The 22295-nt window shown below is 45.4% G+C and overlaps 1 protein-coding gene across 1 annotated transcript; it reads left to right on the top strand.

Moving 5' to 3' along the window:
- Window positions 1-6592: 6592 nt before the first annotated feature.
- Prokr2 (prokineticin receptor 2) lies at window positions 6593-22055 on the top strand. The gene is made up of 3 exons (XM_021194714.2): window positions 6593-6940; window positions 10225-10796; window positions 18474-22055. Exons 2-3 carry the CDS (start codon window positions 10348-10350, stop codon window positions 19168-19170), a joined length of 1146 nt encoding a protein of 381 aa, XP_021050373.1. The 5' UTR covers window positions 6593-6940; window positions 10225-10347; the 3' UTR covers window positions 19171-22055.
- The last annotated feature ends 240 nt before the right edge of the window (window positions 22056-22295 follow it).

Here is a 22295-nt window from a genome sequence, read left to right as displayed (position 1 = left end):
TAGATAGATAGATAGATAGATAGATAGATAGATAGATGGATGGATGGATGGATGGATGGATGGATGGATGGATGGATGGATGGATGGATGGATGGATAGGTAGGTAGGTAGGTAGGTAGGCAGGCAGGCAGGCAGGCAGGCAGATGATAGATAAGATAGATTACAAAGGGAAGAAAGAAAAGAATAAAACAACAAGAATCACTAAGAGAAGATTAAGTCCTTTGCCTGGAAAACTGGAGACCACCAAATCAGACAGATCACAGTGTGAATCACCTCGGGAAATAAACCGGAGATGCCCACTTCAGAACTCACTGCAACTTAACCACAATTGCAGATTGATTTCCCTGGCCTTAAATAGCATGAAGTTCCTGTTTAGGTGCCACCTTCGAAGTTTACAAAGCAAAAAGCACTTTATGTAAATGGACACACTATAGGGAAAACTATTAACACCAAGGAGAACGTTTGCCATTGGAGGTTGGGAGGGCTAGAAAATGGGGAAGGGCACCTGAAGTGAATTAAGATGGGAGCTTCACTTCGTTCCTGGTGTTCTGCCTCAGCATGTGCTCAGAAACCTAAGACCAGCTGACTGAGGAAATGAAGTCTCTGAAGCTAGGGCTCAAAATAAGTCTTTCCTCTTACAAGCGCTTCCTGTCAGGTGCTTTTTTACCAACAATGAAGTGAATGCCTGGCGTAGCCCCTGTCTACTTTCTCTAAACAAAAGATTCTGCTCCATAGGAGCCACTTTGGGACTTGACTGACACCTTCCCAGTCCTCAGTCAGGGGCTCAATTTCGCCCTCTGCTGGCAGAACAGGGAAGTTTTGTTCTGAGCTGTGACTCAGACTTTCCCAGGGCACCTGAGCTCTGATTATGTCCTTAACTCTTTCACCCGCTTTATCTTTCTCTTGGTCACTTCCCCTTCTCCATCTTATTCTTCCATTCCCGGAAGCGTCTCCTACGATCCGTTCCCTAGAAAGCACAATGCACCCAAATCTTTGTCTCCAACTGTTTTAAGTAACCCAACCAAAGGCCATATTTGATTTTAAAAATGCCAACCAAAGGCTGGAGAGACGGCTCAGTGGTTAAGAGCACTGACTGCTCTTCCACAGGACCTGAGTTCAATTCCCAGCAACCACATGGTGGCTCACAACCATCTGTAATGGCATCTATCACCCTCTTCCGGTGTGTCTAAAGATAGCAACAGTGTACTCATAATACAAAAAAATAAATAAGTCTTTAAAAAGAAAAAGAAATGCTAACCAAGGTCGTATTTTTTTTAATATTCAGGTTAACCCAGAGCCTTATGCCATTCACCGTGAAAATGGCTTGCACTCCCTCCAAAAATGAGCCCAAGTATCCTTGTACTTGCTTGATTGGCGTTTCTGCACATATGGAAGAAAGCACAGGCCGAAGGGGTCAGCCCCAGGGGCGGAGAAAGGCTTGGCTTTTCCACAGATCCACATTATACAAATTGTTCCTCACACTCGTGCACAACCCCAGAACTCCTGTGGTATGTGGTGTGCCTGTGTCCTTTCTTGAGATCAGGAAAGAGTGACATGACCACCTGAACCTGGAGGAGACAGAAGAGACAGAGGCCCAGAGTGAATCAATACTGAAGTGCCTCTTTCTAAAAGAGAAATCTCTCCAAGCTCAGTCAGCAGAGCTGGAAAGACTTTGGTGTTTCTTCGTAGCTAGGACATGGTCCTCTCTACCTCTCATCCCAGCAAAAGAAGGTCCTAACCACGAAGGAGATTGCAATAGCTAAACTCTCTTACGGAATCCAGCCCCACACCCCCTTTTAAGTGCTGGACACTAAACTCAGAGCCTTTTATATACTAGGAAAGCATTCTACCACTAAGCTAAGTGCCTAGTGCTTTTTTTATAAATAAATAAATAAATAACAGGCTCTCACTATGTGTCCCAGACTGGGCTTGAACTCCCAATCCTCTGACGTCAACCTCCCAGAGTACTGGGATTACAGGTGAGCCTGTGTTTACCCAGCTGGAATTTAGCTTTGTGTCTGGTGACCTGCTCCATCCTTCCAGGGCTCCACTCTCTCCTCCCACCTCTCCTACTTCTGCCTCCTCTGGGGGGGGGGGGGGGCAAAACATCTGAAACAGTTTTAATGGCAAACCCAAATTCTGACCCAAATGTCTCTCAGGCTTTCATCCACAGACAGGAAGTATGACTAGTGGCCATGCAATCTGACACCCTTCACTCTCCCCACTGTGCCTTGGTGCTGCCCTCAGAGCAGATGAAGCCAGAGAGACAGCCTGAGTAAAGCCAGCCCAGCAGTGTCTTACACAGCCGTTCTACAGAACCCTGAAAAAGCAGCTGGGTTGTGTGAAAGGTGGACGCTAGGACACTGTGAACCCCTACTAAGGAGTCCCCACCTGTCTAACTACAGTAACTCACAGAGCTAAATGGCTTTTAATTTCACCAGCATTACAAAGTTTACCTACCAATGTGTCAATAGCAACGGCACAGTCTTAGTTTGATTTCTTAGTGTGATTCCACAAGAGACACACTGTACTGGCTAGTTTTGTGTCAACTTGACACAGCTGGAGTTATCACAGAGAAAGGAGCTTCAGTTGGAGAAATGCCTCCAACCTGAGATCCAGCTGTAAGGCATTTTCTCAATTAGTGATCAAGGGGGGAGGTCCCCTTGTGAGTGGTGCCATCTCTGGGCTGGTAGTCTTGGGTTCTATAAGAAAGCAGGCTGAGCAAGCCAGAGCAAGCAAGCCAGTAAAGAACACCCCTCCATGGCCTCTGCATCAGTTCCTGCCTTTCTGACCTGCTTGAGTTCTAGTCCTGACTTCCTTGGTGAACCAGTATGGAAATGTAAGCCGAATAAACCCTTTCCTCCCCAACTGCTTCTTGGTCATGATCTTTGTGCAGGAATAGAGACTCTGACTAAGACACACACAGACATTAAAAAAAAAAAATGATGGAATGGATTTGTTTTTTAAGAACAGAGCCCACTCCCTCCCATACTTTGAAAGACTGAAGGGTCTACAGGACTTAGGGAAGGGAAGTATTGCTGAGAAATCTGGCTTTGGAATTCTGCTTCCCCCATCTCAACAATAGAATGTGTGGCCTTGACCTCTGCCCAACAGACAGCTTAGTAGAGCCCCACGGAGCTCTCTGTGACAAGATCCACCACAAAGCCTTGTACAAATGCTTTTATGCTTTGACTCAGCAATACCACTTCTGGGAATTTGTCATACAAATATCCTTGCACAGGCACCCAAAGATGCTCTGTGTACTCGTTCACTGATGAACTGTAATACACATTCAATACCATTCAATACCACAACACTATAAGAACAAAAAATTGGAAATAACTTAATCTGTAACTTTACAGACATCTTGAACCTGTTAAACCAACATATCCAGCAATGTGAATTGTAAAAGGTAGCAACAGTGTAACCCTACAATAGACTATGTTATAGTAGAAAGATGAGGAAGCCATATATATATATACATATATATATATATACATATATATATATATATATTAGAAGAATGTAAAAATACCCCTAGGAAAAACAGGGGTGCTCAAGGTGGATGGGGAGGAATGCTATTTTACATGATATCATTTTATGTGCTTTAATTTTTGAATTGTGTTGAGTTTGCTATTGACTGAGAAACTGTCCTGCAAAGTGTCATAATACTTCATAAGGACATAGGTACCACAATCAAGCTATGTGTCCCAATTCCTCAAAACCAGTAACTTTGTAGTGGAACATCTTTACCTCTGCCATCCATTGTTTTCAGGAGATGTGGGGTGGGAAGCCATATTCCAGAAAAGAATCACTTTAAAGATAAAACATAACTTAAAAGAAGTTATTGGCCTATGGCCATGTCTCTGAGAGATTGTCTTACTGTGAGAGGGCCCAGCCCACTGTAGGTGGCACCATCCCTAGGAAGGTGGGTGTCTTAGTTAGGGGTTTACTGCTGTGAACAGACTCCATGACCAAGGTAAGTCTTATAAAAACAACATTTAATTGGGGCTGGCTTACAAGTTCAGAGGTTCAGTCCATTATCATCAAGGTGGGAGCATGGCAGCATCCAGGCAGGCATGGCACAGGCAGGGCTGAGAGTTCTGTCTTCATCCAAAGGCTGCTAGTGGAAGACTGACTTCCAGGCACCTAGGGTGAGAGTATTAAGCCTACACCCACTGAGTTGAAATCTTCTGGGAATTGTTTTTTGGAAGCACAAAGAAGCTGTGTTCCAGAGATAGCCAAGGTTGTACCTCATGCTACGGCTGGACTGGGTGATCCTACCTGGTCCCACCTATTCCAACAAGGCCACACCTCCAAATGGTGCCGCTCCCTGGTGCAAGAGTATACAAACCATCACAGTGGGCCTAGGCTGCACAAGAAAGCTAGCTGAGTGAGCTTAAGCCTATGAATGAGCCAGGAAGCAGGGTTCTCCTGTGGTTTCTGCTTCAAGCTTCCGCCTTGAGTTCCTGCTCTAACTTCTCTAAGAGATAAACTGTAACTAGGAAACATTAGCCAAATTAACCCTTTCCTCCCCAGTTCGCTTTTGGTCAGAGTGTTTTATCACAGCAACAGAATAAACTAGGACAGGTCCTATGCCTTTTCTCCTCTACATACACTGACCAATTATTCAAGTACTGTGGTGGTAGGAAGGGGTGACTTAATGGAGTTCAATATGGCAATCTCAGGCTCACCAACAATTCAGTATTGCCCTTTAGAAGCCAACTATCTTTGAAAGATGTTATTCTGTGCTGGCATTAACCCACTCCAATGTCCTGAATAATAATGGTATGCCTTCCAGGGAACGCACTTTGTGGTGATGTGTGTGTATGTATGTATGTGTGTGTGGCATGGGGTTGCTATGGTTCATCTCCTAGGACTTCTCATGTTTGAAATTCACTCTGTGGTTATAAGAGGTGATGGACCTTTAAGAGGTGGACCCTGTTGTAAGGTCTTAGGTCACTTGGTACATGTCTTGTCATGTGACCTCTTTCTCACTCACAAGAGCTCCCATCATGACATGAAAATATGTGCCAAGAGCTGATGTTGGCATAATGCCTGTGAACCTCCAAATCTATACCCTAAATGAACACTCTTTTCTTTATAAAGTACCCAGTCTCTGGTATTTTGTTATGGTAAAGAAAATTAAGTGGGACTGACAAATCCAGGTATAATATTGTCAAAATGTTACAACTGTTGAATTTTATTATTATGTTTTTCAAGTAGATTCAAACATACAACCTCCTGGCCCCAAGTTAAAAGTCTCCTTCATCTATCCATTCCCTCTATGTCCATTTCAGCTACTGCGCCCTCTTACTCAAGGCTAGGCATTGAGCTCAGCCTGCACAACGGTTCACATTCCCTTTCTCTGATTACAGGGAGATGGGGTTCATTAATTATTAGCATCTTATCTGACTAAGGAATTCCCACTTTCAGACTTGTAAACTTATGTGCCAAAGTTAGGACACAAAGTAGTCTCCAACTGTGTGCTGAGAAATCTCCAGTATTTCAACCCCCTACTCACCCAAGATTCGTGGCTTCACCCCATACTGGTTCCCTGACAAATCTATTATGCTCAGATCAGGACATCAAGTTGCTAGGATGACAACTATGGGTTTCTTGATCTGTGTGAGTGAGACCCTGACCTAAATCTACCCTGGAGAATGCTGTGAGTACACCAGAGGAGCCTAAGGGTCTGCATGACCCATATAAAGGGGTGAGCTGGTGGACGTGGGCCAGGAGAGTTGAAGCCGATAGCTGAAGTTGATAAGCAATCACCTTTGAAAGAATGACCTAAAGAGGATGTTCAGAAATCTGGCTACAGTGTCAGTCAACTCCTTGTACAAAACCAAAGCAAAACAGCAAAGCCTTTCCTTAAGTCTGGAAGTTGTACTTACCAGCCACTGCGCCAGCCAAACCACAGCCTCTCCCTGGGAGGAAAGAGGCTAGGTCTCCTGATTGGTCTTAGCAGTGAAGAGGATATAGGGGGGGTAGGACAGTGGGTTAGTGCCACATAAGGTAGGACAGGCAGAACCACAGAATGCCCAATTCCAAATACTTTTCCAAGTCCTCTATATGGGTAGTTTAAATTGTCAGCTTATTGGACAGGTCTCATCTAGAAAATGTTCTCTGTGGCCAACACACAGTTCCTGCTTTAGTAGGGATAATTTATAAAGCCTTCCATTTCTGGGAGAAATAAAATAACCCTCTGAAAATAAAGCAGGGTCCCTGGGTCTCCTCAGGTAGGCTGGAAGTTAGAGTCAGATTGTCTTTGAATAGCCAAGTATACTACTGGAAGGATCATCCGAGTTTAGACCAAAACCTCAGAATTGAAGTTTCGTGCAGGGCAAGCCATGCCACCACTATAATTTCCAGCTTTGCCTCTTAAGGTCTGAATTGCAGTATGGGGTGGGGGGGGGGGGCTCTCCTGCATCACTTCTAAGGAAAGACTAGGGTTCACCCCTTACTTGCTGGCTCTGGGAACTTGTACACACACACACACACACACACACACACACACACACCCCAACTCTGCACACCAGAGTGGAAGCCATAGATGCTTGCACAGGACAGTGCTCCGTCTCAAGGATGACCAGCTGTTGAGGTCACACCGGGTTCAAGAGCTTACAAACCCCTTGGAAGGACCACCCGGAAGTCTGAGACCCTAATTCACTAGAGCTAGGAGGCAGGCGGGTCTCGGGGCGGAGTCCGGCGCCAGGAGGGGCGAGACACCTGGGCTGGGTCCCAGGCTGTGGGATGAGCTGCAGAACGAAGCAGCAACTCCAGAAAGACTGATGCGAGGAGAGCAGGACCGAGAGACACATGCCCACCAAGTAGGCAAGCCTCAACCAGAGCTAGCTAGTGTTCCCAGAGCTCGGGCCGCGCCCACCTACGGTGGCGCCACGGACCAGGGAGTGCGCCCCTGAAAGCACCGAGGCAAGTGAGTGCTGGGTGGTGGCGGGCGGACTTGGGGCACGTCGGCGTCTGTTCCAAGAGATCCCCTCCTACCTCCGAACACTGGGATTGGGGACTAGGGGACTGGAGTAGAGCTGGGGAACTGAGGACTTAGTGGAAGGCGTGCGGACAAGGGAGGGGATATCTGCGCGGTTCCTGCGCCCTGAAGGCAGCTCCGGTGCCCGGCTTTGTTTCTTGAGCTTAAATTCCCCACTGGATACCTAATTCCGGACCAGTATCGCGCTGATGCGAGTGAGAGACGTGGGAACCTTCAAACGGGCTCCCACAGTCTACGGACTGGTGCTGAGAAGGCGGCTGGAACTCCCGCTTATTTGTCCCGGGTGGCGATCTTTGGGAGACCAATAGACGCCCCAGAGGAAGGACACTGGGATCCAGACTCCACTGGAACCCCGCTTGTCAGGTAGGGTGGAGCGCGCAGCTGATTCGTGTGTAGCAAGTCGGGGGTTTCACTAACGCCCGCGACTACTGTTCCTGGCTAGAGTGGAGATTCCTGTCCCCCAGCGCTCTCCCTCATAAGACTGGGCAGACCTCGCTATCCAGTTTGATAGCTTCTTGCTACCCCTACCGTAGCTCCCGTCGCTTCCGCACTGGCCGGTGTGCTGAGGTGGGAGAGGAAGGCAGTTCACTGAGACAGACTAAGTCAGGTTGGAGTCCTCTCTCCAGCCCCTTGCTTGCCTCATAACAGCTACCTCCTGGGAGCTCGCATTTTGGAGACTATTTTCTCTCCCTTCTGTGGACTTCTCTGGACGCCAAGATTATAAGGGAGTTCTCAAATAATGGACAGCCCTTAGACTCCCCCCTGGTCATCCCCCATCCACTCTTAGGAGACTGTTATCAATTCAATCTGCTCTCAAGCAGCCAGTTCAGAAGACAGATTGTGACAAAGTTCAGTTCCTCCTTAGTGGGGGGGGGGGGGGCGGCGTTGGCTGTGGTTGGGAATCTGGGAACCTAAGGAAGGGGTCCGGAAGCTGATCCAGAGTCGTGGGGTCAACCTGGGGAGAAAGGATTTATCCTAGAGCAGGGCTTCTTAAATTTTTCCATTCAGAAGGACCTCATTCACCAGAGAATTTCTTACATGTCCCTGGGTTTGTAAGTGTATAAAGTAGGAATATAATTCAAACACTTACTAATAATAAATCATTAATGTATTTTAAAACAATTCTTTGATGCACATATAATTTTACCATTTATGAACGAGGAAAGCAAATTTGCATAGCAATGAGATGGATTGAGAATTTTTACATAAAGAATTAAATCTTGGCTGAATATTTGATACAGCATCTAGAACATGTTTTCAGAGTTGAATGATACATTGATTTTGTGATTGTCAATGCTGGGGATGCCTCTTCAGAGAAACATACGGTACAAATGGCAAGCTTGCTTCAGGGCTGTTTCAAGCACGGCTGGAAATTCTGTCCTAATTCCAAGCCAAATTTCATTTAATGATTATTTTTTAGAATGAAACTCCAGTCAACTGCTCAGACAGCAATTTTTAAATTCTTATTTTATAAGTGTGTGTGTGTGTGTGCATATGTGTGCACATGTGTATCTGTGTGCATTGTGTCATGTGTGTGCATGTTTGTGTACGGGGGGAGTACTGTCTGAGGCCAGAAAAGGTTATCAATTCCCCAAAACTTGGAATTACAGGCGGTTATGAGCAACCCAATGTTGGTGCTGAGAACTGAATTCTGAACTCTGGTCTTATTTAAGAGAGCCCCCTACAAGAATGGCAAACCCCTGTGACCACTAAGCCCTCACAGTCCTTCAAATAGATTTTTTTTTCTCCACTAATTTATTCACTTAACATCACAATCATTGCTCACCCTCCTCCCAGTTCCCCCTTCACATATTCCCTCCCCCACCCCTACCTCCGCTCCTCCTCTGAGAAGAACACTATCCCCCAACCCTGGCACATCAAGTCTCTACAGGGCTAGGTGCATCCTCTCCCACTGAAGCCAAACAGGACAGCCCAGTTAGAGGAACAAATTCCACAGACAGGCAACATTTTAGGGATAGCCCCTGCTCCAGTTTTGAGGGGACACACATGAAGACCAAGATGCATGCTTGCTACATGTGGGTGAGTGAAGGCTAGGTCTAGCCTGTGTATATCCTTCGGTTGGTGGTTCTCTCTGACAGCCAGCAAGGGTCCAGGTTAGTCAACTTTGTTGGTCTTCCTATGGAGTTCCAATCCCCTTCGGGGCCTTCAGTTCTTCCCCCAACTCTTCCATAAGAGTCCCCAAGCTCCATCCAATGTTTGACTGTGGGTCTCTGCTTCTGTTTCAGTCAGCTGCTGGGTGGAGCGCTCAGAGGACAGTTATGCTGGGCTCCTGTGCACGAGCATAACAGAGTATCATTGATAGTGTCAGGATTGGTGCTTGCTATGGAATTCTGAATTCTGATCTTGAAGAGAGCCCCCTGTAAGAGCAGCAAATCCCTGTGACCATTAAGCCATCTCTCAGCCTTTCAAATAGAAATTTTAAAATCAAAACCTTTCAGCACAGTAAGCTCAAGGATACACTAATTTGTAGCTGAATGAAACACGGTATAGCATCTAGTGTGTAGCATCCAGTGTGTAGCACCCAGTGTGTAGTGTCCAGTGTGTAGTCTTTGTTTTCCATGATTAAACTGTTATGTTTCTATGAGAGCAGAAAGCTTTGCCTGTACAGTAAATGTTGATGTGCAATTCACAGCCCACAGCTCTGAGGCAAGGTGTTTGAGGCCCTGTTCAGGGGCACTGTAAAGCACACTAGCACACAGGGCAAAGTGCACATGTGTGCAGAAACAAGGCCACAACCAAGTATCCTGATACAACTTGGTTGAAGGATGCCAGAAACAGCCAGCATTCATTACGTGTCTGATTTTCAGTTTTGAATTGATTTTTGTTCATGCAGAAACCGTTTATGGTCACCTTCCCCCTCCCCATCCCCATGCCACATTCAGTTATGCAAGCCCCATAGTTTAAGAGACTGGCTTCTAGAGCTCCTAAGCAAAGAACAGGAGAACCACTGTGCCATTGTCTGGTAAGCTGTTGAGAATAAGAACAGTCAGCCCAGCACTGTTGCTGGAAGAAGGTCAAGGCTGCACATTCTTCTTGGGTTTCTCTGAAGATTCCTTCTGTGGCCAGCAAGCAGACAGCCTCCCGTCTCCTTGGCCCTGGGTGACTCTGGTTGGACTGTACCTAGCTAAACTCTTGGGGGGGACTAGTATCAGATCTGATCTTTGCTGACCAGTGGTTTTATCTCCCCACAGATCCTGGATGGTATCTGCTCTCCCTAAGGATTCCAACAGGACCTGCACACACTGACCCCAGCAGAGGTGCTGAACTCCGCACATCTCCCTGATACACAGCAGTCCACCTGTAGCACCATCAACATGGGACACCAGAACAGAAACACTAGCTTTGCACCCGACTTGAATACACCCCAAGACCATGTCTCCTTAAACTACAGTTATGGTGATTATGACCTCCCCCTGGGTGAGGACGAGGATGTGACCAAGACACAGACCTTCTTTGCAGCCAAAATTGTCATTGGCGTGGCACTGGCAGGCATCATGCTAGTCTGCGGCATTGGCAACTTTGTCTTCATTGCTGCCCTGGCCCGCTACAAGAAGCTGCGCAACCTTACCAACCTCCTCATTGCTAACTTGGCCATCTCTGACTTCCTGGTGGCGATCGTCTGCTGCCCCTTTGAGATGGACTATTATGTCGTACGGCAGCTTTCCTGGGCGCATGGTCACGTGCTTTGTGCCTCCATCAACTACCTTCGTACGGTCTCCCTGTACGTCTCCACCAATGCTCTGCTGGCCATCGCTATTGACAGGTGAGGTTCAACTTCAGTTCTCACAGACTGGCGTGACTCCAGATGTGCTAGAGGAGATGTCCTCCAGAGGTGCTCTGTTCACCAGCATTGGGGGAAGTTGGAAGCTTCTGAGTCTCATAGTTCTGGTCATGCTCTGAGATACTGTCTCTGCTTTGGATGCAGGTAGCACATGCCCTACAACATAGAGACAAAGAGGCAGGACACTCAGGCAGCAACTATTTAAAAGCCATTAGGAGAGTTAACCAGAGCAGCTTCTAGTCAGCACAATAGGTACCAAGATTTCCTTTCTTTCTTTTTTTTTTTTAAGATTTATTCATTTATTTATTATATGTAAGTACACTGTAGCTGTCTTCAGACACTCCAGAAGAGGGCGCCAGATCTCGTTACGGATGGTTGTGAGCCACCATGTGGTTTCTGGGATTTGAACTCAGGACCTTCGGAAGAGCAGTTGGGTGCTCTTACCTGCTGAGCCATCTCACCAGCCCCGGTACCAAGATTTTCACTGCAGTCAGATCCAGATACAAAGCATTCCATTGCTTAGCAAGCCTCCTGTGCCCCTGACGATTTCTTCTGCCAGTCTTAGTGATCACTCTTTGTCACCACAATTTAGTTCTGTCTGTTCTTCTTTTCTTATATACATATAATCTTTAGACTTTATTTTTAAGATTTATTTATTTTACATATATGAGCACACTGTCACTGTCTTCAGACACACCAGAAGAGAGCATCAGATCCCATTACAGATGGTTGTGAGCCACCATGTGGTTGCTGGGAATTGAACTCAGGACCTCTGGAAGGGCAGTCAGTGCTCCTAACCACTGAGCCATCTCACCAGCCCCCTGTCCTTTAATTACTCCATTAGAATCATGGAGTATGGAGCATCCCTTCTGGTGGTTTTGTTGCAGAGCTGATTTGAAAATAAGATAACAGAATTTGCTTACAGGAAAGAGAGGACAAGTTTGCTTTTGCTGTTTTGCATATATCTGTGTGCCTATTTGCATATATTTGCATGAGATGTCCCAGAAGTCCTTGCTCTGCTATAAATTTGAAGGCACGAATTCTAACAGCAGCAAATGAGAAATCTTGCATGTGTCATTTATGTGTATAGTTTCAGGTCAGCATTGTCACTGGTGGTGCAGTGGGAGACGAGAGAGATCTTTGATGCACAGCCCTTTTGTGCTGCTCTGAAATGCATTCTGAAGACGGGTTTCCTGGCCTCCCACTTTGTCTCCTTCAGCTCTTCAGTTTCTCTCTTGTTCTGGGTGCTGTTTCATGCTTTTTAATATACCAGTTAGCTATTTTTCAGTTATACTAATAAAAGACAGAGGAACAAGATACCTCTTCCTTCACATAGCAAGATGCCCATGGGGAAAGCACCTTTATTACAGCCCTGAGGCTCTGCAGTCCAGAAACCAGCTTATGAAATGCATACTTGCCAGCCAAAGTGCACAAAACTCCTCAGGAAAATCACACAGACCGTCACTTGCTATAGTGATAGAGTCTGCTTCCTGAGCCCCACCCACCCACGTCGCCTGAATGGGAGTTCCTTGAGCTGGGAATTACAAAAATCTGCAGTTTTATTCACTCTCCCAAGTGACTGTAAGCTTGCTGAAAGGAGAGTGATTGCTATCCTCACACCTTGTCCCCCTGTAAGCTGTGCCTGTGACATCAATCTTGCTGTCTTGTGGTTTGTGATGCTAGGGCTGTATAGGAAGCAGTCACCTGGCACAGACAGCAGAGGTTCCATTTCACCCCAGCCAACTCTTCCCCCATGCAGCCTTCACACCCCACCTGCCATGCCCCCTCACCCTGCTCCCAGTGACCCAAACAGAAAAATGACCATCATTCTCAGCCTTTCTTCCTGTCCTTCACCCACTGACCCCATCCCTTATGTCCAGCTCTAACTAAATCCAGTACCTGTCCCCTCAGCTTTGCCACTTGGCAACTCATGATGGTCACTCTGGCGCTCTGTTGACCTGTCTCTTGCTCCCCAGGGGCTTCTAACTGCATCCTAAAATCCATGCTTATCCATATGAAGCATCCGAGAATCAACCACTATTGCTGGCTTTTCCTACAATATTCCCTTGCTTATGAAATCTCCAGAAGTCCCAATGTCACAGGATATAAATCCTGAGTCTAGCACTGTGGTCTGTGTCAGCATGACCCTCAATTCATATTGGGTATAGAGATATAGAAATCCCCATCTGTGTATTTTAAAACAATCATCCTATCTTTGGTCTTTCTGCCTCCACACTAAGATACTTGTATTCTCCCAGGCATGGGAGGAGGGAGCTGAGTTGTTTGTATATGGCTCTTACAAGTCATTGTAGAGGGCTTCTCAAAAATGCTGCACAGGAAGCCATGGGGACTCTGAAAGCCAGAGAAAACCCTCAGACAAACAAAGAGGCGGGTATTGTTGTGCTAGAGCGCACACACAAAGGCTGATGCAGCAAAACAGGGGTAAGGGAGTGTGTACCAAAGTGGTGAGAGCAGAGGGGGATGGGAGAGCATATGCTGAAATGTAAAGGCAGAGGCCTATAGGGGAGAATATGCTCAACGATAAGAGCAAGGAGGGTGGAGGAGGTATGGCAGCATCTGCCATGACTGCCACAGGTTTGTGGTTATGCTGTCCCCAGGTTATGAAACATAGAAATACAAGCTGTAGATGTAGCTTTTGAACTCAAGAAGCTTTTTTAATGTAAAAACTAGGAATTATCAAACATTGGGAATAATAAACGTACGGTGACTTATAAATGCTAGTTTTTCAACAGAGGCAAGTATACTGGCTAGTTTTGTGTCAACTTGACACAGCTGGAGTTATCACAGAGAAAGGAGCTTCAGTTGGGGAAATGTCTCCACAAGATCCAGCTGTAAGGCATTTTCTCAATTAGTGATCAAGGGTCCCCTTGATGGGTGGTGCCATCTCTGGGATGGTAGTCTTGGTTCTATAAGAGAGCAGGCTGAGCAAGCCAGGGGAAGCAAGCCAGTAAAGAACATCCCTCCATGGCCTCTGCATCAGCTCCTGCTTCCTGACCTGCTTGAGTTCCAGTCCTGACTTCCTTGGTGATAAACAGAAGTATGGAAGTGTAAGCTGAATAAACCCTTTCCTCCCCAACTTGCTTCTTGGTCATGATGTTTGTGCAGGAATAGAAACCCTGACTAAGACAGCAAGGGTCTCACCTCTGTAGTTCAGAATGACGTTGAACTCTGATTCTCCTGCCTTAGGCTACTGGGCACTGAGATAACAGGCACACAGCCTTAAATCTAGACTTAGCTCCCACAGGAAGCTTATACCTGCCATGCCTGGTAGAGGAGATAAATGGAGGGGAAGCTTCGTGAGCTTCCTGGAGCCCATCTGACAAGCACAGAGGAGCTCTTGGGTAGGTGCTGGGGTTCTGTGAGGTTCACAGATTAAAGCAGCACATGGAACCTCAGGCCTTAGAGCAGTGCCCCAATAGGTTTTCCCTCCTGCCATCACTGGGCTCTAAAATAATCAGGAAGATGGGTCAGACATCCCTACCCTTCCCTGATGGTGCTGATTTTAGAAAATGGGTCTTTCTTACTGGGGCCATGCTCGGTGGTGTTTCCTGGGATCCTATTTTAGTCACCTCAGATAGAGAAACAATTTAAGTTTCCTGTGAGTTAGAAGAGATTCATTAGCCACTGCCCTCCCCCCCCACACACACAGGTCCTCTCCTAAGAGTCTCCAAAAGGAATACCACCTGCGAGCCCCCACCACGTCAGACTTCTGACCTCCAACACTGTACTCTCAATGCTCATCATTTCAAGGGAGGGTGCTTATTATAAGGGCTGCAGGGAGCAGCCACCCAGTCGGGTGTAAGCACCAGCCCATGCTCAGCCCGGGCTCCTGCAGAAGCCCCAGTCTCCCCGTGCATTCCCAGCCACTGTTTCTTCAAACATGCCTGCTCTGCTGTGCAGAAACTCCAGAAGGGCCACCACATGCTGTCTGTGGAAGCTGAGCCCGGAGGCTATCCTCCTGCCGAGGAGGTGCTGTTTCTAGTTGCAGAGAGCTGAGGTCCATTGACCTCAAAAGCATACACACACACACACACACACACACACACACACACACACAAGCAGACAGTTGGCCACAGTCCTTGCAGATGTCTCTCTTGCCAACAAATGACTCATGGGAAATGAGCAGCATACACAAAGTACTATAACCCCATCATACATTATGGATGTTTACTTTCTTGGAAGCTGACACAAATCCTGACAGATTGTCAATTAAGTCATTATTATCCCCACTTCACAGATGTAGAGACTAAGTCTCAGGAGCCTAAGTTATTTATCTAAGTGTGCAGTCTGGAAGCAGACCTGCCCAACACCTTCCAAGTCAGTGCTCTTGTCTTTCTGATTTACTTGATCTTAACAGTGAATTTGGGAATGTCCTCTGAGTAAGAAAGATGTATTGGGTGACAAAGTGTTTGACTGTAAGAGTTAAGGATAGCCAGGCAGATTATCAGTGTGTGTGTGTGTGTGTGTGTGTGTGTGTGTGTGTGTATGTGTGTGTGTGTGTTTAAGGCTAGCCTGATCTACAACAGTTAAGTTCCAGGCCACCCAAGAAAAAGGTGATGAGGGTAGGGATGGGAAATGACAACAAAATAGGCAGAAATGTGAAGTTTTTTGCATTAGTTATTGGTATACTGAGAGTTATTGATACACTGGGAGTTATTGATACACTGGGAGTTATTAATATACTATGTTATTGATATACTGTGAATTATTGATATACTGTAAGTTATTGATATATTGTGAGTTATTGATACACTGTGAGTTATTAATATACTGTTTTATTGATATACTGTGAGTTATTGGTATACTATGAGTTATTGATATACTGTGGGTTATTGGGACACTATGAGTTATTGGTACGGTGTGAGTTATTGATATACTGTGAGTTATTGGTACACTGTGAGTTATTGATATACTCTGAATTATTGTTATACTGTGACTTATTGATATACTGTATTAGTTATTGATACACTATGAGTTATTGATACACTGTGAGTTATTGATATACTGTGAGTTATTGGTACACTGTGAGTTACTGATATACTGTGAGTATTAGTTATTGGTACACTGTGAGTTATTGATACACTGTGAGTTATTAGTGTACTGTGAATATTAGTTATTGGTACACTGTGAGTATTAGTTACTGATAAACTGAGTTATTGCCATACTGTGAGTTATTGATACACTGTGATGACAGGACCAGATTGAGAGCAGTTTTAAGTTCTGAATTTGTTTTATAGTCTCTAAAGACTTTGGATTTAGTAGAGTACACAGCGTAATGAATGCCCATCAAAGATACCTGTATCTAAATCCCTGAAGCCCATGACTGTGCTGTGCTGCATGCTAAGGAGGAGCAAGGTAACTTAAGGAGTTATAGTTGCCAATCATTTAAAATAGAACCAATGAGTGGCAAAGGTTCTTACCTGAAGGAGGTGGGCAGAATGTCATAAAAGGCCTGCGAGAGAAAGACTCCACTGGCCATTGCTGGCTTTGAAGGGAGGAAAGGTTATGAACCAAGAAATATAGGATAGGCAGTTCTCAAAAAGTTAGAGATGCAGACACAACAAAACCCAAACAAAAGCCCCCTATCAGGTTGTCCTTGGAACCCCTAAAAAGTGCCACTTGCTGGCACCCAAGATTACCCAGTGAAACCATGTCAGGCTCCTGACCCCCAACACTGTTCTAGCACAGTGGTGGCATTGCAAGCATCACTTTTATTATAAAGGCAACCGGAGACAGTTTGTCCAGTTACCACAGAGAGACAGTGACAGTGAGATGTCTCAGCCAAGCAGTGAGGATGCCCATCTGTTCACCTCTCCGGCCCTGTATTGCTCGTCGTCCTCCTAGCCTGGTCACACAGATAGGTGGAAAGCCCCAGGGACTGCTATGGTAACGCCCAGCAGGGAGCCCCCATGGTTGGGATGGATCCAGCTTTCTCCCCCATAGCCAGAAGCCTTAAGTATGGAATCCATTGGAGAGCCACCAGCAAGCAGGTACAGATGGGACAAGATAACAGAAATACTGCAAGGGACAGAGAACAGTAACATGGCAGAGGGATTCTAAGTCGCGTCATTGTTTTGGAAAGGTGATTGGAGAGTTTGGTAAGAAAAAAAAAGTCAGACAGCTTTCTACAGGAGGCTTCCTGCTCTTGGCCCACACAGTTTGTGAACATTAAACATAGCAAGGATGTACTTGCCTGAGTATTTTTCAGTAGATACTTCCTGCTTTTGGCCCACACATTCATTTCCAGGACTATTTGTCTCTTATCTACCTCTCATGCCTCTTCTCTTCCTGTACCCTCCCCTACCAACCTTCCTGCCCCTCCCACCCCCCACCCCCCCACATAATACACAGACGTTATTCCAGGACCCAAATATCTAAATAGCGATTATTTCATCTCTCTGGAAGCAACCCACACAAGTGAGCTCATTTTTCACGAAGGCTTCAGGCTTCATCTGTCTTGAGCAGTATGACTCCTTAAAAAGAACAGGAGGAGTAACACTTTAAGGTACTCCAGCGAGATGCCTTGGTCTTTCTCTTGAGTGTGAAATGGCACGGGGAGGTGGATGTGAATGCTTCGTATTAGGAGGCTCCACTCTGGTGTCTGCTGGCCATGAACCTGGGCTTGTTGCTTATTTCTTACTAGAGTCCCGAATCCCACTTAATCCCACTGCCTCCATAATGCAGGCTGATGTCTAGCAGCTGGGGCGGGGCGGAGGAGGAAGCCTGAGCAGTGTCCACACCTCCCTTTGAGCTACACAGCTTTTCTTTCACCTTGAATCATGAGAGATTTGGAATAAGAACTGCCATGTTTGTGGGCAGGATGGCAAAATTGAAAACTTAAAAGGTATCCTGAACAGACGAGTGTGTGTATCTACTGAAAAATACTCACACAAGTATATCCTTACTATGTTTAATGTTCACAGACTGTTGAGGTTTGGTCTATAGCTATGCGCTCTAATGCTAAATTCCGTACCTGAAGGTCTGGGCCTACGAGTGAGTTCTCACATCTACCAGCTTTTATTGTGCAAACCTTGTTCCTTAATTGAAAACTATTGGTTAAATAAAAATGCCAACAGACAATTACTGGAGGGATTAGAGACAGGCAGGTTGAGTTACCTGGTGAGCAGGGCAGGAGGAGAGAGAGAAAAGGATGCAGGAGGGGGAAGCTGCCATGAGAGGGGATGGACCCCAGGACCAGGAGAAAGAGCAAGTATTTGGGGTACACTGCTGCGGATGCAGCCAGGTCAGCAGTTAGGAAAGTAGATTAGGGTTTACCCCCCAGCATTGTCAAAGCCAAATAAAATAACCGTAGTCTGAGTCTCATTCATTTGTAAGCTAGAGGGATAAGCTTAAATTGGCTGTAGTATAGCCAATGTCTGGTTGTATTCAGGGAAATAAAGCTCAGAGAGAAAGGTCCCTTTGTCAGGCAAGGGAGAATAGCCATTGCTTTAACCCATTAGCTGTTTCCATTAAATCGCTGCTCTAGAAGCCAAGTGGGGCTGTTAGTGAGCTAATGCTGGTTAAGCCTGGGTGGGAGGCAGCTGGGGATTCACTGTGCCGTTCCAGCTCTCCGGGCTGGTTAAAAAGCAATCGTGCTTCGAAGTATAACCATCACTGCTGGCTTCCCTCTCCCTTCAGATATCTCGCCATTGTCCACCCCTTGAAACCACGGATGAATTATCAGACCGCCTCCTTCCTGATCGCTTTGGTCTGGATGGTCTCCATCCTCATCGCTGTCCCTTCTGCCTACTTCACCACAGAAACCATCCTCGTTATCGTCAAGAATCAAGAAAAAATCTTCTGTGGTCAGATCTGGTCGGTGGACCAGCAGCTCTACTACAAATCCTACTTCCTCTTCGTCTTCGGGCTTGAGTTCGTGGGTCCCGTGGTCACTATGACCTTGTGCTATGCCAGGATCTCCCAAGAGCTCTGGTTCAAGGCTGTACCAGGCTTCCAGACGGAGCAGATCCGCAAGCGGCTGCGTTGCCGCCGAAAGACAGTGCTACTGCTCATGGGCATCCTCACAGCCTACGTGCTGTGCTGGGCGCCTTTCTATGGCTTTACCATAGTGCGAGACTTCTTCCCCACGGTGGTTGTGAAGGAGAAGCACTACCTCACTGCCTTCTATGTCGTGGAGTGCATCGCCATGAGCAACAGCATGATCAATACTATATGCTTCGTGACAGTTAAGAATAACACTATGAAATACTTCAAGAAGATGCTGCGGCTCCACTGGCGGCCCTCTCACTACGGGAGTAAGTCCAGCGCTGACCTCGACCTCAAAACCAGCGGGGTGCCTGCCACTGAAGAGGTGGATTGTATCAGACTAAAGTAGCCTGCAGGTGTTGCCCAAGAAAAACTTAACATTCGGTACTCAGTAAATCACACACCATCAACCACTCACAAGCTACATGGAAAGATACAGTTGTATTCATGTTCTCCTGCTCCACTGTATCAGGATGCATCTATAACATACAGCACAACTGATGTCTGCATAACATCTTAGAAAACAGACACAAATAGTCTGCAAACCACACCAACAGATTATTCAAGGACAAGAGCTGACATTTGAGGATTGCCTGCTATGTGCAAAAACAAGTTACCAAAAAAAAAAAAAAAAAAAAATGGTAGAAGTTTTTTGGAGTTATTCAGCTTTATCTATCCAGCAGCCAGCCAGCCAGCCAGCCAGCCAGCCAGGTCACTAGAAAGAAGTCACAAATGACTAGCCAGAGTCATGCTACATATTCTTTCATCTGTATCTTGTCTGCACAAGACTATCAAAGGCAATAGAATAAAGCATACTAGAGACATACTAGAAACGTAAAGATAACTCCATCAACAGGGAGACCATGGCCTCATAAGAAGAGGGTCCATACAGTATACTGACTTTCCCCACTCTGCACCAGTTATCTCCTTAGATATCCTGCACTTACCTGCAATGCTGTAATTTCAGATGAGGAAAAAGGGGGATGGGCTTTACCACGGATGTATCAAATCTCATCAGCCTATAGGGCAAAGATGGGAGGTCCTGAGACAAGAAATGTATCCATTTCTGGATAACTTTAATGCCAAGGATTTCAGGGCTCTGGGGTCTTGGAGGAAGAGAACACAGAAGGAGCCCAGGTTTCCAGTGGCAATGAGAATAATCTGTCTACTTGCTATCATTTGGACAATTTTCTAGGACATACCCTGACTTACAAAAGGAACTCTACCTGAGATCCAAAGATCCGGGTAGAAGTCCTAACCCCAGGACTCATCTCTGTGTGTCTCCACTGTAATGAGATGGAAATAACGAAAGCGGATCATTAGGAAGTCATGGTGTGGATGTGATTTTCACCTCTTCCTTGGTGAAGAATGTGGTCATGAAAAGCTCATTAGAGGGAGTTTGGAATGGAGAAACAGCTCCACAGTTTTCATCCCTCTTCTTTGGGTCAGAGACCACTAAACTCATTTTGAAGTAGTGTATCTATTGTGAGGCATAAAGGTCTCCCTGTCCCAGGGTGCAATCAAGAAGATACAGTCGATGCCCATACCCTCAGCATCCCTGTGGTCTTAGACAGTCTTCCCAACAAAGCATTGGTGGACCCCAGGACTGAATTCACTTGTATTATTATGTCATCCACTGAACACTGGGGTTGATTAGGTTGGCTAGATAGGTATTTCCTTCCTCCTTCTCAGCCCCATATGGATCCCTCCCTTAAACTACACACTCAGTTGCTAAGGAAGACCTTCTTAAACACAGAAGGACCACTATTCTGTCCAGGACACAGGAGTGTCATGCTTCCCTGATAAACCTCTAAATAACCTCTCCAGTAGACACTGTGCCCTTCATGTGTCAGCAGAATTTGCCTCCTTCTTGTATTTAAACATATCATCCTCCTTTCATTTAGATGTAACCAGAAACCATTCCTGTGAATATCAATGTGTTTGTGATATCCCACTGTTAAAAGTGTATGCTGTTATCATATGGAATAATTAACATACAGAATTATAACCACATTGCCCAAAAGGTTCCCTCCTACTGTTTTATCTTATGTTTATAAGTTTGATGTAAATGGAGTTGTGTAGCTGTCTAAGCTGCTCAAGCCTGAAATGAGGGAATTTCCAAAGGTGTTCTTAGAGCAGGGCCATCTCAGGCTAGCAGCTGGCCTCAGTCTGTGCTCTCTCGGGAGTGTGTTCTTGAATATGAATTAGCAGTAAACCATTATCCTATGTGCCCCCCTGTTTATAAACGATTTTTAAAATGCAGGCTTCTTTTCACTTAGAGAATGTTTATGCGTCTGGTTAGAACTAAGGTAATAAGTTAATTACACTTGTGTTTAGTCTTCCCAAGACTAATTAAGAGCAAGCTTAAGACACTTTAACATGTCAAGATAAGTACACACCAATGCCTAGTATTTCATGTAGAAAGTTAATCTCACTTAGCAAAGCCAGATCTATTTTCTTGGCCACAGTACAAGAAAAGATGGTCATACATTGAAACTGTTACAGATTTTTGTCATGCATCCAACATTTAAAATAAGTTACTTCTAAATTTGGAGAAATCAAAAAAAAAAATGCTTCAGGCCCTCAGGCATGACAAACAACTCCAGACTTCACAAGGAACAATGTGACATTTGGGAGGTAATTAGAAATCTTAACACAAGTTCTGTTTCTACTTAAAAAATGGTGGCTCCAAAACCCATCTTTGCGTCCAACCATATACTCTCTTGGCCACGAACATACACGTGCACACACACACACACACACACACACCAAGAAATGCCTTGAGAACATAACATTCAGCTCCTTTCTTTGGTGGATCTGAATTCCAAAGAAGGAAATTACCTATAACAGGTATACAGTTGATTCTTTTTAGAGCTAACGCCTTGCCCTAAGATTTTATCTCTAGGACAATGAGCAGCCTTCAGTGACTGCCTACACTTGAGTCTAAAGGACCTGGCACACTGTGGTAGCAGGTTCCAGAGTATGTAGAATCTTAAGTCTCTAGGTTGCTTTGCTTGCTTGTTAAAAAGAAGTTAAATCCCCTTTCTGGATACCTTGTGGTGTAAGCTAAGATTAAGAGGCAAAGTGTGGGTTGTACACAGGGATTCCTTATAGACGGCTGTTGGAAGTTCATGGTATCCAACTCTATCCAGAAGATGTTCAAAAAATAACATCAAGTTCTTGTAAATGAGCATTTCTTTAAAAGGTTTTCCATAGTGCATTTTAATCAATATTAATTTAACATATACTCCCTTTTCTACTTATAGTTGAAAATATTAAGTATGTGTATCCTCATGAGTTGTTATGATATATATATATGCATATGCATAGTCTCATTGTTGTAGGATTGCATGTTTGTAAATTTGTTTACAAACTAAAATATATTTGTAATCCCTAAATTAGTGCTCATGATGCTTTTATTGACATTTGTATAGGCACACAAAATAGTGACTTTTGACTGGGGTAGAACAAAGC

This window comes from Mus pahari, chromosome 3, assembly GCF_900095145.1.
Source record: "Mus pahari chromosome 3, PAHARI_EIJ_v1.1, whole genome shotgun sequence".
Taxonomy (NCBI): Eukaryota; Metazoa; Chordata; class Mammalia; order Rodentia; family Muridae; genus Mus; species Mus pahari.
This window is presented reverse-complemented; position numbering and strand designations above follow the sequence as displayed.